The sequence below is a fragment of the Micropterus salmoides genome, unplaced genomic scaffold (assembly GCF_014851395.1).
Source record: "Micropterus salmoides isolate LMB-PRFRI ecotype aquatic unplaced genomic scaffold, ASM1485139v1 Ms_hic_scaffold_21, whole genome shotgun sequence".
NCBI lineage: Eukaryota > Metazoa > Chordata > Actinopteri > Centrarchiformes > Centrarchidae > Micropterus > Micropterus salmoides.
The window spans coordinates 10708185-10721929 of NW_024041262.1; the positions used below are offsets into that span (position 1 = coordinate 10708185).

At 42.1% G+C, this 13745-nt stretch overlaps 1 protein-coding gene across 2 annotated transcripts; it reads right to left on the reverse strand.

Annotated features, from left to right (window-relative positions):
* Positions 1-852: 852 nt before the first annotated feature.
* fam20a (FAM20A golgi associated secretory pathway pseudokinase) lies at positions 853-11278 on the reverse strand. 2 transcript variants are annotated; one of them, XM_038736436.1, is made up of 11 exons: positions 10493-11275; positions 8663-8856; positions 8159-8209; positions 6696-6774; positions 6497-6589; positions 4752-4867; positions 3837-4017; positions 2171-2280; positions 1976-2057; positions 1830-1889; positions 853-1729 (listed from the first exon to the last, which is right to left on the reverse strand). In XM_038736436.1, the coding sequence occupies exons 1-11, from the start codon at positions 10861-10863 to the stop codon at positions 1459-1461; spliced, it is 1608 nt and encodes a 535-aa protein (XP_038592364.1). In that variant the 5' UTR covers positions 10864-11275; the 3' UTR covers positions 853-1458. The 2 variants fall into 2 exon arrangements, with proteins under 2 accessions (XP_038592364.1, XP_038592365.1); XM_038736437.1 differs by having other exon boundaries at positions 1588-1729; positions 2166-2280; positions 10493-11278.
* Between the last annotated feature and the right edge of the window lie 2467 nt (positions 11279-13745).

Sequence of the window (13745 nt, forward strand, 5' to 3'; positions counted from 1 at the left end):
CACTGTTTTTTCCTTTTAAGAGGATTTTTATGACTTTAGACCACTTAGGTCATTTTTCCATGCAGTGATATTTTCAAATAATGAGCAAAAACTTCATTATGAACAATTGCACTTGGCATTGGGAAGCACCAACATTTACTGCTTTAATATTGTTGCTGTTAATTAGTTGGAGTTGGGAAAGGTTCAGTCTGTTCCTTAACATCCTAATCATTAGTGAATCCTAGTCATTCTTCATTTTCCACAGGAGTTAAAATATTCCTGCTGCTAGGTTTTAATGGAGATATACTGTATACATGCTGTGGTATGAAGGTATTTACCTGGGGTAGAGAGCACATTTTATGATACTGCTTGTCAGCCTTCCTGCCTGCTATGTCAGGCACATGTCTGACTTTATTTGGCATGACTCACAAACTCTTAAGATCTTAAAAATAGTTGTGGTTATTCGTCTGACATCACATCACACGGAGACCTGCAACGTCTCGGGTTTGTCAGATGACAACAAAGAAAATAACGAAGACCAAAGCTCAGACATGTTCACAGAGGAAAACGCATTCACAGATTTATAATAGCAAAAAGTTGGCTTAGTTAAGAATTATTACCAGTGGTTACCACATATTTCTCAGTTGCTTTAGGTTTCTCTGTCTCAGCCTGTTTTTAGTTGACACGGCTGTCGTAAAGCTGTTTAAACACTGATGAGACAGAAGGATTACAAGTCTGGAAAAAAGGGGTGGAGTAGACTGAAAGGCTGTTCAATAGGTAGCACTTTCCTCAAAGACACACACACACACACACACACACACACACACACTTCTGTTACTTGCAGGTGACAACTTATCTTGAAAGCTTGCACTATGCCATCCCATAAAATGACTTTATTTTATAATTATAACATCAAATGGACACACAAAGCTTTCTTTCCACAATATTCAATATATTCATTTATTTGACTGATCCAGTGCATCACAGCTCTCATATAAATAATTATTCCATTGCTGAATGTGTATGACAGTGAGAGAGCGCCTATGGCCTCATGTATCAGTGAAATATTCTACTGTTGCTACTTTGTTTTTACTCTCCCAGCTAATTTTCCAGGTGAAATTGGTCTTTAATTGTTCCTTAAAAGGTCTTAATTTACTTCCATTTTATGACTTTATGAAAGGGCATAAAAAGTACCCTTGGGGGAATTTATGACCATGAGAGAAACAAAAGGAAATAAAAAGTAATGGCTTTCTCTGTGATGGGAATTTGATGCCTGCAGTGATTCAAGTTCTGAACCTCCACAAAGCAATTACTTCTGTCTCTGACAAGCTGCTCTGAAGATTTCACAGTGTGTCCATTTATGGCTTCTTCTTAAACTGTCTGAGCCTTATTTGCTCACGATTTGACTGTGCTTCATGATGAAGTCCTCTGCGATACAAAGAGCAGCAATGAGGAGGAACCAGGACCTTGTTTCCTCTGTTACCTGACCTGTTTCGTTTCTGTGGCAGTCTGAGGTTTCGCTGAGGATTTGACAAAGTCCTTAGTGATCACCTCATCCTCACCCAGCCGCCGGACGCAGCGCTGGACCACTCGGAGGACCTTCTGTAACCTACGGTCCAGTGCTAAGAGGTGGGGGTCCGTAAGGATCGGCTGTAAGGGGTCTCCCTCCAGGGACTCCCTCATCACATCGCTCAGCCTGAATTCAGGTTGGGCCAGGAGCTGGAGCCGCAACAGAGTGGAGCGCTTTATCCTGAGGAGGAAGAGAAAAGCGGTTCATTTTCCTCGCAAAACTTCTTTGCTTCTTTAAAAATGACACTTGATCTCCATTATAAATCCACAAACGATCTTACATGCAGCACTGAGATAGCGGAGCCAGGATGGAAATCTCATCTTGAGAGTGCTTCCCAAACCTGAGCACAAGAATGTGACAAGGAAATGAAACTACAAAGCATCATTTCACAGTAATAATATGTGTTCTGTGATGTTTTTGTCTCACCCTCGGGCATTGTCCAAGTGGAGGAGGAAGCCTTCATCCCCAAATTTGGTAAAAATCTCATAGTGATGCCTGTCCATGTTGCCTGTAACATAGGGAAAAAAATGTTACAGAAATATATAGAACAATTACAGACAGTGAAAGTTCTAGTGCTCATGCCAATAATAGATGATAGTAGTAGGTAGTGATATACAATACTCGTAAGGAAGTCGAAGATGGACATGTCTATGATGTTGAGGAGCCTGTTGCCTGAGTTATAGGGATACAGCTGCTTTATGGTGTCACAGAAGAAGGGATTCACTTCCCACCTTTAAAAACAGACACACATAAATACATAAATGACATCATTCACCAGTTGTGATCCGGGAACTGTTTTTAACCAGACCCCTCCGTTTCCTTACAACCATTTTCTGCATTCTTTAAAGGTTCGATGTGCAAGAATTCAGACTACTCTCCACCTTGACTCAAATTCATACTCCAAAAAGATAGGGGGCAGCATATCACATATCAGGTAATAGTTGCGGCTAACTGCCATTAGCTAGTTAAGGGAATGTTTTAAAGTCTTAAATTTCTTAAAGAGGTCATATTATGCTAATTTTCAGGTTCATAATTTTATTTAGGGGTTGTACCAGAAGAGGTTTACATTACAAAAAACACCATATTTTTTTGCACATTGCTGCAGCTCCTCTTTTCACCCTGTGTGTTGAACGCTTCGTTTTAGCTACAGAGTGAGGCATCTTGCTTTTACAAAATCTTTGTTGGGGTTTGAACATGCGCAATTCCTAGTTAAGGACTACTAGCCAATCAGAAGCAGAGTAGGGCAGGTCGCGAGAAACCGGTAAACACGGCTTCGGTTCAGCTGTATATGTTCCTCTTACCAGCTTAGCAACGTGGACTGGAGCAAGAGTGTCAGAGTGGAGAGTTATTCATTTATAACAAAAGTATATTTCATTCACAAAGTTATTATAGTATAACTGTGCTCTGTCTCTGCATCACAGTAAGACCTTTTTCATTTCCATTGACTGCCTGCAGCGTAGCTAGTGTTTGAACGGGAGAGGAGAGGCAGCAGGCGGACGTCTTGTCACCGTGTGCTGCAGCTCAGTGTTTTTCCACCGGTGTTTTTGAGGGCGTGTCGGACTAGTCGCTAGGCGAACATTATGACACGTATTGCGCTGTGATGTCACAGCAAAGCAGAAGAAAAGGCTGGAGTACAAACAAGCTGTCTTCAAGCAGTTCAGAGCTGTTTTCTGTGGGAGATGGGAACTCCATTTGGGTGGACTTTGGGCTTTTTCACTTTGCAAACCTATTAAATGCACAAAAAAGGTATATAACTCAATAAAGGAGAGGGAAAAAGCTAAAAAGCATAATACCACCTCTTTAAATTCTTACACGTTGCACCTTTAAATGGATACATATGTACATTCCTACAATTGTGAGACATTATTATAATAATGTAACCAGCCTCTGTACTGCATTTTACATTGTAGGTCACTGAAGTGGATTTCATGGGAAACCCGCTCAGCAGATTTATGGCACCAAACAGGAAGTCTGGTGCAAATTGACTTCACAGTTTATAGAAATAGTGGATGGTGTAACAAAGAACGGGTGAAATTAAAAAATCCACCTCTTTTATCCTTAATTGGAAAAGCCTTTGACCAAGGAGATAAACATCCAATTTGATTCAGCATCGACAGGATTTATGGGAAATCTGGTCTTTTTGAAAAACACTGGAATCTGACTGGAGGCCACCAAATGTCTCAACCGCAGTTGGATTATAGTCAGTAAAAGTAAAATATACCACAATCTTCCCATTGAGCCAAACAAGACAACAGTTTATCAAGTACTGCGTGTAAGGAGGTCTTACTCTTCTCGTCCAGTGAAGGTGTAGGAGCGTATCCAGGGGTTGGGGATGGAGATGCGGGGAGCGATGCTGAGGCCGGGCAGGTAGGCAGACAGGGAGCCCTCCAGCAGGACGGGGCTCCCGCACACGGCATATTCCGTCTTACACACATACAGGCACTTGGCGAAGAAACATGTGTTATTTGCTGTTGAGAAGCAGAGCAAAATGGTGAAATACAAAATCAGTTTCCTGCCCACATACGGTTACATGCTTTTTGATCAGCTCTGTCCCCTTCCCTCCAACTGCATGCTGTGTCACCAGCCAGAAAAACATCAAACCATAAACAAAATACCTCACAGACAGGCTTAGATATGCCCTGTTTGTAAAGTAGATGTTCAAGTGTTACTAAATATCTGGTATTGGCATGATATAAATGAAACATGTCACTTCGCTGCTGAACATGGTCTTAAAAACAACTTAGAACAGTTAAATACAATACGGCACGGAAAACGGCACAAAATATCCAAGCTTCATTAAACAAATACTGGAACTTCAAAACCTCTCGAAGATTCTCAGAAAAAAACTCAATGAACCCAAACAAGTGACACAAGCTGCTGGATGCATGAAGCAAATAGTTGGACATTTTGGAAACTTTTCTTATCCACTTTCTTGCCAAGAGTTAATGGAGAAGATTGATACCACTCTCATGTCTTTCCGTTCGTGGTTATCTTAGTTTAGCCGGTTTTCATATTTTGTTTGTTTAATGCATACAAAAAACATTCATTATGCTAAGATAAGCTAACTCTAAGCTAACTGACGGCTCCATACATAGTGTACAGACACAATAGTGGTATGAATCTAACTTGGCAAAAAAAGTGAATTAGTGTATTTCCCAAAATGTCAAACTATTCCTTTAAAAGAGGCCTGCTGGCTCTTTACCTGGTGAGGTGAAGAAAACGGCTCGTAGGTCTTCGTTGTGTGTGACTTGGAGGACTTCTCCTGTGAGGTTCACCAGCCTGCCAGCCACCGGCGGGACTCTCCGGAAATCCAGGATCCTAACAAATAGGTTGATGAGATTCAGAAGAAAACCCCTAAAGAAATAACCTATCTCGGTTTCTTTTTTAAGGAATTTCGCACAGTTCATTCCTACATAAATACACATAATGTGAACTATCTGAAGATGAGGGTGTCTTTATCTCTGCCTCCATACCTCATTTCACAGGAGCCCACGGCTAATTTTCACTGATCCTTATCAATGACGTGTCATATTGACAGTCTCGGCGTGTAATTTAGCTGGCTGCGTTCATATACACTATCAAGAGCTTATACCTCCCCGAAGGCCATATTTTTGTTATGTCTCACAAACAGTAATCAAACAATCACTGTGTGAAGCTGAATGGCGGTTTCTCATATCGTCAGCATTCCCCAACTGCTGATTGCTGGTGATAATGATGATGGACTCCTGGCAGCCAGCACAGACACAACAACAGAGAGAGACAACATGCCGCTACAGATTAAAAACACACCGCTATAAATTAACAAATAGGAGAGAGAGGAGAAGTGATCTGACTGTCACCATGTGTTCTTACACTGTAAAGACTAATAGATAAAATATATCAATATACAGTATAAGAATGACTGTTCAGAATTATATTGATTGTTTGAGTTGTTGACGTGGCACTCCTGTTGTTTTCTGTCTGGTGTGGTGAAGTGATGACTGTGTTTCAGACTGAATCACCTCACATCAGCTAATGTGCAATTACACAAAGACGAGTGTGTGTGTTCTTGTGTTTGTCCATAGCTTGTGTTTTATGCTAGTTTGGAAATCCTGGGCTGGGCAAACATGTTGCAATCTTTGTGTGGGCTGGGTGGTGTATTTAATTTGGCACTGGGAGACTTAGTTTTATCTATTTGTTTGAGACAATTTAGCATTTTTAGGATTTTGTTTCAGAGTGGTATGAATGTTGCCTCTATCTCTTTAAGATTACAAACTAATTTCATCATTGCTCCTCTAAGACACAATCAATTAGAATGTGTTTGGTAATCCATAATTTTTTAACCATACAAATGTGAACAACCTTCATCCACTCTAATAGCACTTTTACACATCAGTGCTGAGACATTTCACCCAAAACCACAAATGTTAAGCTAATGGTGACGCTAGAGGAGAAGTCAGTAGATCACCAAAGTCAGTAGCATTCTTCCTGCAGGGACCATGAATGTCTGCACAGAATTTAATGTCACTTTAATGTCTAATTGTAGAGATATTTCTGCCTGGACCAAAGTGGTGGGTTGACAGACTGACATTGCCATCTCTAGAGCCATGCCACTAGCTCTCCAGTATGTTACACTGCTGCTTACAATCATTGGAAACCATTATTAACTAATTTTTACTTGCTCGTTTTAGTTTTACATTCGCATCACGGATTGTGCATTTAAAATAAAGTGCCCAAAGACAAACATTTGTAGCACATCAGTATGCACCAGAACCATAACTTGGAGCAATAAAAACACAGACAGTGCAGCAAAAACTAAAATTACCCCCAAGCACCACTGCCGCCACTCAAGCACAAATTCACTGCGAGACCACTTAAAATACACAGAGTGTAAAACGGGATGATAGTAAAACAGGAAAAAACAAATTCAGTGATAAAGAGCATTGTGAGTGAACAGGAGGGCTGCACCTGTCCAGGTGAAAGGCAGCAATCTCTGCATTGTGCCTCTGGAAATCGACAAAGTAGAAGACGTCTTCCGGAGTCTCCTCGTCCCTCTGCTGCCTGACACGAACACACACACACTAAGTCAAAACATACACAGTGATCAAGCTGTCTGTGAAATTGTCTGTAGTATAAAATCAACAGTACACATACTATCATGTCACACCTCATTGGTTTGAACATGGCTTTAGCAAAGTTTTGCATCTTCAGAGCCAGTTTCAGGTGGTGTCCACTTGGCTTCACAACTAGAGAGGAGAGTCCGAAAGAGAAAGAAACATGAGATGCTCAGTCATATCGAGTACACATTAGTGGAGATCAACCAACTTTATATCACACATTTCCTTTACGTTATGTAGAAACTGACTCCCACTTTACATTGTTTCTGCTTTTGGGTTTGAATGTTAGCAAGTGTTAAGTAAACACTGAGCATTGTTAATGAGTCGGTATTTGGTTTTCAGCTTAATGCCCCAGGGGCCAGTTCAAACTAGATCTGCCTGTTCCATGTGATAAAGTAATTGGGGGGTTGGTCACACAGCTTGTGCTCTGCTCTCTCTGTCTGGCTGTATATTATGTCACAGCTGTACACCAGACTAACCACACACACGCCTTCCCCCTGCTGCACTCTGTGAAACTCCTGAGTATTAATAGTTAACAATCATAAAAAGGTTTACAATCTCTACTTTTTTTCTGGAAATGAATGAAAAGAGGACCAAACTGGCGTAGCCTTCATGGCCGACGAAGACTGTCGCTCTTCGGTTACTGAAATAATGAGAAAGTCTTTTAAGGTTAAATTTAAACCGGCGGGACAGATTGTTTTGTTGCATTTCTTCTTGGCAGTAAATGATGTTTGCGTGGTCAGCCACTTCACTGTGTTTGGGAGCCACAGAGAGGACATACAATAAAAAATATTCTTGCTGAAATACTGAATAATATAGCTCTTTTTGCCACCCAAATCTGCTTTTATGTTCATATTTCTGCTTGAAAAAGTATAGTACAGCCTTTACACATGCATTTATATTCATTATATGAACGCCTTATTACTTATACTTTGCCAGCAGCTAGCTGCATCATTATTTCATCCACCATATCATATGCTAATTTCTTGCAACAGTAACATCTATTAAAAAAAAACTTTTTCAATTATCCATCCATACATTTGCAGTTTTGGCTTGCGTGGTGTTCAGAGGTACAGTAGGAGATGACAGCATAGGTAGTGGCTGGTGTGTAGGCTGAAGCCTGGAAATGTTGGCTTCCCTCAGAGCATGCAGACATCAAACATTTAATTAAGAGTTTTACTCTTTGAACATGAACGAATGCCTGTTTTTTTTTGCCCCAGAGCAAGTGTCTTACACAGACAGAAAAATCTGAATTTTTAGTGCCAAATGAAAACAAAATCCTTGCCATCACAAAGGCAGCAGTGTGTTTGTCTGTGATGGTGCCGCCAAGCACAGCAGAAAAGATGGGAAACAAAAAGAGGGAGACAAAGGGACTAGTCAGAGATCTAACAATCATGTTGTTACACGTTGTACACAAAATATAGAGCTACACAGCATGAGACATGAGACAAGGAACATCAAAACCCAAGCAGATATAGAAGCCTAATTTAATTCAGTGGTAAACTGACCATACCTTGGGTACAATCACATGCTCCTTTAAGGGCCTTCTCATCTTGAGTGTAATCTGTAAGAGATAACGGTTTGTTAGCTCATAATTTAGCACACATTGATCACAAAGGCGCTATAGCATTGTAACAGTAATTCACCACCAGAAGGATTTAGACACATATTCAGTCTCTAGAATCCAGCAAGATGTCCACTAAGTTCGAAAACTACTCTTTTACTTTATAGCACAAAGGGATATTGTTGAATGGCACAAAGCAGGAATAAAGCTCTGAAACTTTACAGATTCACATCATTTCATATGGCAAAAAGCTATATATATATATATTTATATACTTATATATTTATAAGAAATGTGGTCTTAATTTTGACTTGAGATACAGTGGTACAAATAGTGACAATATGTGACAAAGCCTTCTGGGTGGCAACCGTTTGTTTTTAATCCAAATGTATGCGATTACAATTCATTTCACATAAAGATGTTTTAAATCCCATCCATCCATCCATCTATCACCTGCGCTGACGACAGTCATGCTCTGCATCTCCTTGAGTAGTTGTGGGATAGCGGGGTCATCGCGGGAGTACAGAGCGTAGCGGCTTATTCCCAGGTGGAACTTCAGCCAGCTGGCGTCGGGGTCAAAGGTCACTTCATGTTCGTTCACAGTGATGTTGGACAGGGCCGCTGCCTCACTGTAGAGTTTCATATGTCTGAGGAGTGAGAAGCCGTACAGAGGTTAACTTTAACAAAACAGTCCGGACAGAGTACAAGTGCAATCGCACACTTTCTTGCTGTAGAGAGGATGTGAATGCCATGTTACATAAACAACTGTGAGGCAGCCGAATGAAAGAGACCAGGGCTCTTGCAAAACCTGGATTGGCAAGCTTTAAAAAAAACACCCTCTGCTTGGGAATTACAGGCAGGCAAATTAAAATCACTTCTTGCAACATTTTGTGTAGGCAGTATTTTATTTTTGGAAAGACCACAGATTTGGAACGGTACTTGATGCCAGAAATCTGTGTGGTAAAGTGCATTCAACAGGTTTTCTTCACAGCAGGTCTTACAATGTGTTTAGTACAGACATTTATTGAATTCATTACGCACACTCTGTTTTATAAATTTATTTGCCCATTTCCCCCTGTAGCCCAATTTTCATTTACATATAGAATTTTATTAGTTATCTAATGGGCTCTTTATTGTTTTTAAAAGCATTTGTAACACAAATGTGAATTCCAAAAGCATCCTCTCCTCTCTGCTGTACTTGAAGCCTGAACCAGACCCCCAAAAAATCTCCGGTGAATTGGGCCCCACATCGCCAGCGCTGACCGCACTGAGTGGGACAGTCATCTACCAACCCAAACAAACTCCATCACAGCCTGGATGAAGCCCAGAGATAATAAAGCAAAGGAATATAAATAGGATTTGTTCATCGCTCATCCTACTGAGCCATCAGTCGCCCAGCGAGCTGAAGTGACAGATCAGGTTAATCAGGACAAGGGATAAGTGCAGACCACAGACCACAGTGTTGAATCAAACAGGAGAAACAAAGAGGAAATGGAGAGTGTTTCAGTGGTGCAACATTTGCCAGGAAGCATGCAAGTAAGCACGCAAATAAAACCAGTTGTCATTTGAGAAGCCCTTGTCAAAAAGCTCTTCTATGTGTGTTTGCAGTGTTAAGATGCGGCTGCAAGATATAAACAAGGCTTTGGGCTATCCATTGTGTTTGTTTAGTCTTTTTTTTTCAAAGCAGCTGAGAGGAGATCCATTGCTCATATTTCTTCTGATTTTCCACTGTAAGAGCCCAAAATCTGTATCTCTCAGAGGGAGTGCACTGTGTCAGGATAGACAGCCTCGTGAGCCAAGACAGCTACGGCTCCCACAGATTATGATGGGCTTTAGCAGCTTTAAATCCCTGTTTACCTTAAAAAGAGCATTGCAGAGGCGAGCGCTCGCAATGACATGTTTGTGAGGGTTTTCTGCCACCAGCTTTCATGACGCACAGAAGTGTCTACACAATCTGACGTCTGTCTGTGGGTGTATGTCTGTTATTGTGAACAAATGCTGTTCAAGTGTGTTTATGTGCGTGGATGTGTGTTTGTGTGCATCTGCTGAGGGTTTGGCCGTAATGTCAGTGAACCCTGCCCCCTCTACCACAGTCAAGCCCTACACGTGCTTCACAACACAGTGAAATCTTTTTCTCTTCTTTCACAATAAAGTTGAGTAACACGTGAAAAGGTCCCATTTAGTTAGTTGTCAGGCCATCACAAAACCAACTGCACTGTGGGCAAAATAAGCAACATCTAAATGTGATCTTTAAAATCTTGAAAAACTACACAAGTAACTGACCTTTCCCAGCGTGACACCTTCCTCCTGTAGTACTCCATCAGCTGCTCCCCCTGCAGCAGCCTCTCCTCCGGCCCCAGCACCGGAGTCTGGATGTTGTACAGAGGGTGAGCAAACAGCCTCCCCAGCTTTGAGCCCCCATCTGTGGGTTCAGATGTGGTGCCATCCAGGGGCGGCACCGAAGTCCAGTTGTAGAGTTGGGGGGTGGCGAGACCCCCGTGCCTGGGAAGGGTTAGATTTCTGGGGCCGCATGAGCAAAAGTGTCCCGATCCTTGCCCCACGCTCCGCAGCTTTGGCAGGAGGATAAAGTAGAGGTCAGCGGAGAAGATGGCTGTGAGGGTCGCGGCCAAGAAAAGACGGTCTCTCCTCATCATTTTAACACGCAGAGGGGGAAATATAGATAGAGAAAGCTGAAGAAAGTCCTGACTATGTGCTGCTCCAGAGGGTGTGAGGCATCACTTGTCGGGCTGCATCCAGTGTCTCACACAGTCAGCCAAGGCAGTGGCGAGAGGTAAGCAGCCAGAGGTTGGTCCAAGTCTCTCTCTTTCTCTTCTCTATCTATGTGTTTCAGTCTGTTCCTTTCAGCCTCACTATTTCTTTTCCCTTCCTCCTCATCCTCCTCCTACTCCTCCTTCTCCCCCTCCTCCTCCCTTGGCCGCGACTAAAGAGAGAGCCGAGCTGAAAGCGAGCATGTGTGTGCAGCGGTAACCGACAGTTTGGCTGCTTCCAGGGACATGCTGACAAGAGAGAGCGAGAGTGTGCTTATGTGTGTGTGTGTGTGTGTGTGTGTGTGTGTGTGTGTGTGTGTGTGTGTGTGTGTGTGTGTGTGTGTGTGTGAGAGAGAGAGAAAGTAGATAGGTGTGTGTGTGTGTGTGTGTGTGTGTGTGTGTGTGTGTGTGTGTGTGTGTGTGTGCAAGTATGTACACAAACATTAAATGAAAGGTTAGCAGATTGTGGATGAGTGCAATGAGGGTGTTAAATAACACACACACACACACACACAGACACACACAAATACACTCGAAGGGTTAAAGCTGAAGGACAAAGATTAGCAGGAAGATTGTGAGTGTGTAAGTGTAAGTTTACAGGTGTTTGTATAAAAGTGTGTTATGGGTGTGTGAGTGCCTGACTTGCCTTGACATCCCTTTTTTTCCAAAGAAGGCGTGGTGACAAATCTCTCCTCCTCCCAAACCTATCATGCCATACCTTAAACTTAAACTTTCATCCTCTTTTCCCCTCTGTCATCTTTGCCACCTCTCTCCGCCCTCCTCTCTTTCTCTGCCTTTTTCCTCCACAGACCTCCACTCTGTTTGACTCCAGGCGGAAATTCTCTGCTGCACTTTCCTGCCTGCTGCAGTTCCCACACGTGAATCCCTCACTTCCTCCCTGTCATGCTGTTCTACAGAGAGAAGTTCAGGGGAGGCAGCGCTGGAAATAAATACAAGTTCTTGCACAACTTCAAATGAGGAAACACACAGGGAAAACTGACCTCCCTGATTCCTTGCGAAAACATTCAGTGTGTAAATTACGATTGCAGCTTGTTGCCTGTTTCGGCTCTAAAAGCCCTAAGCTGCTTCATGCCGAAGCAGTGAAGATCTCACAGGGCATTTCCCAGCCGGCATCTGTGCTGTTACTGTGGTATTTTGGAACATCTGCCGTCTGTTTGTGTGTGTATGCGTGCGTGTTTTGGTGTGTGGAAGTCTGGCAAAACTACACATTTATGTCTGGGAGTTGTTCTCCAGGGTGTTTTATCCTCTCTGAAGAGAAAACAGGCTGAGAGAAGTCCTCACTGATGTTGGAAATTAGTGAAAGGAAGCTTTAACCTGCCATTTAGCCAAATTGTAGATGAGCTTCTGTTTTGCCTCCACACACACACACACACACACACACACACAGTGTGTGACTGCCTCCTATAAGGTTTTTTTTCCACAGCTACAAAAACAAAAAGAGACGCTTTTGTTGTTCTTTTGACCCAAATACATGACATAAAACAAATCAGCTTTTAGTCACAACTAAATGAGTTTTCCATTTTAAGTCTGCTTGTGCATGGTCTCTTGAAACTGTATTTTCAACTGTATAATGAACTTTTAAGACAGAAAATCCCACAACTAAAGATCCCCCTGTAGATCCTTAGGGACAACACACTGAGAAATGTATAAGAAAGGTAAAGATAAAGGGAAAGTGTGCATTGGGTTGAAAATGTAATCACCTCATATCAAATCATCTGTGCTCGTCAGTAGAGAGAAGCACAACACAATTCAGTAATGCTGGGATGTCTTACAGATGCCCAAGGGGCAAAAGTGACATCTAGATCACTTGCCCCTTTATGTCCCAACTGTGTCTGTTTGTATTTATTCCTGAGACACTTATTCGAGAAAGGGCTCTGCACTCTCTCACTCCCCCGCTAAAACATCCAGACCAGTGCTTAAAATATGCTTTTCTTTTTTTTTAAGGATGAGGGGGCAAGCACATGCAAAGAAGGGCAACATGGAATATGGAAAGAAAAAAAACAAACAAAAGTGGGGCATTGAGTCTTACGTCACCAATTTGTGCAATTCAGCAGAGCTGTGATGATATGTACAGGGTGGGTTGCGTTGAGATAAATGTGTGAGATGGCCCAGATGTCTGTCTGTCTAGATGTTTGTATGAATGACCCAGAAGTCTCAAACATCAGGACATTTCACACTGCTGATAAAAGAACTACAACAATAATGTGAAGCTAGTGTTTCACAAACACAAGGGGAACATGCATAGCTGTAAATATTCCCATAAGATGATTTTTTTTAAATCTTGTGCGCACAAGATAAAAAATATAATCTTATGGGACTTCAATGGCTCCATAAAATACCCAGAGCTTGTCATTTGTATACCACTGTTTTTGGAAGGATTAAACATATAGATATAACCTTTCTTGAACCTTTGGACAGAGTCAGGCTAGCCATTTCCCACATTTCCAGTCTTTACGCTAAGCTAAGCTAAGATAAGCTAAGCTAAACGACTGCTTGATGTATCTCATACTTTGCATACAAACTTGCGACTGGTATCAATCTTCTCGTCTATCTCTAAGCATATTGTGACAGCCCCTGTGTGGTTCGGGCTGCTCTGTGGGAGTGATATCTCACTGGTCTTAACCATCTTTGTTTTGTTGAGGTGATCTGGTGCACCTGAGACCTGTGAGCCAGTGCCGTTAAAGCTCCACCTGGTCAATCTACATTCTCTTCTCTGCAATCCAGACGTCAACCATGGCCTGATCAAA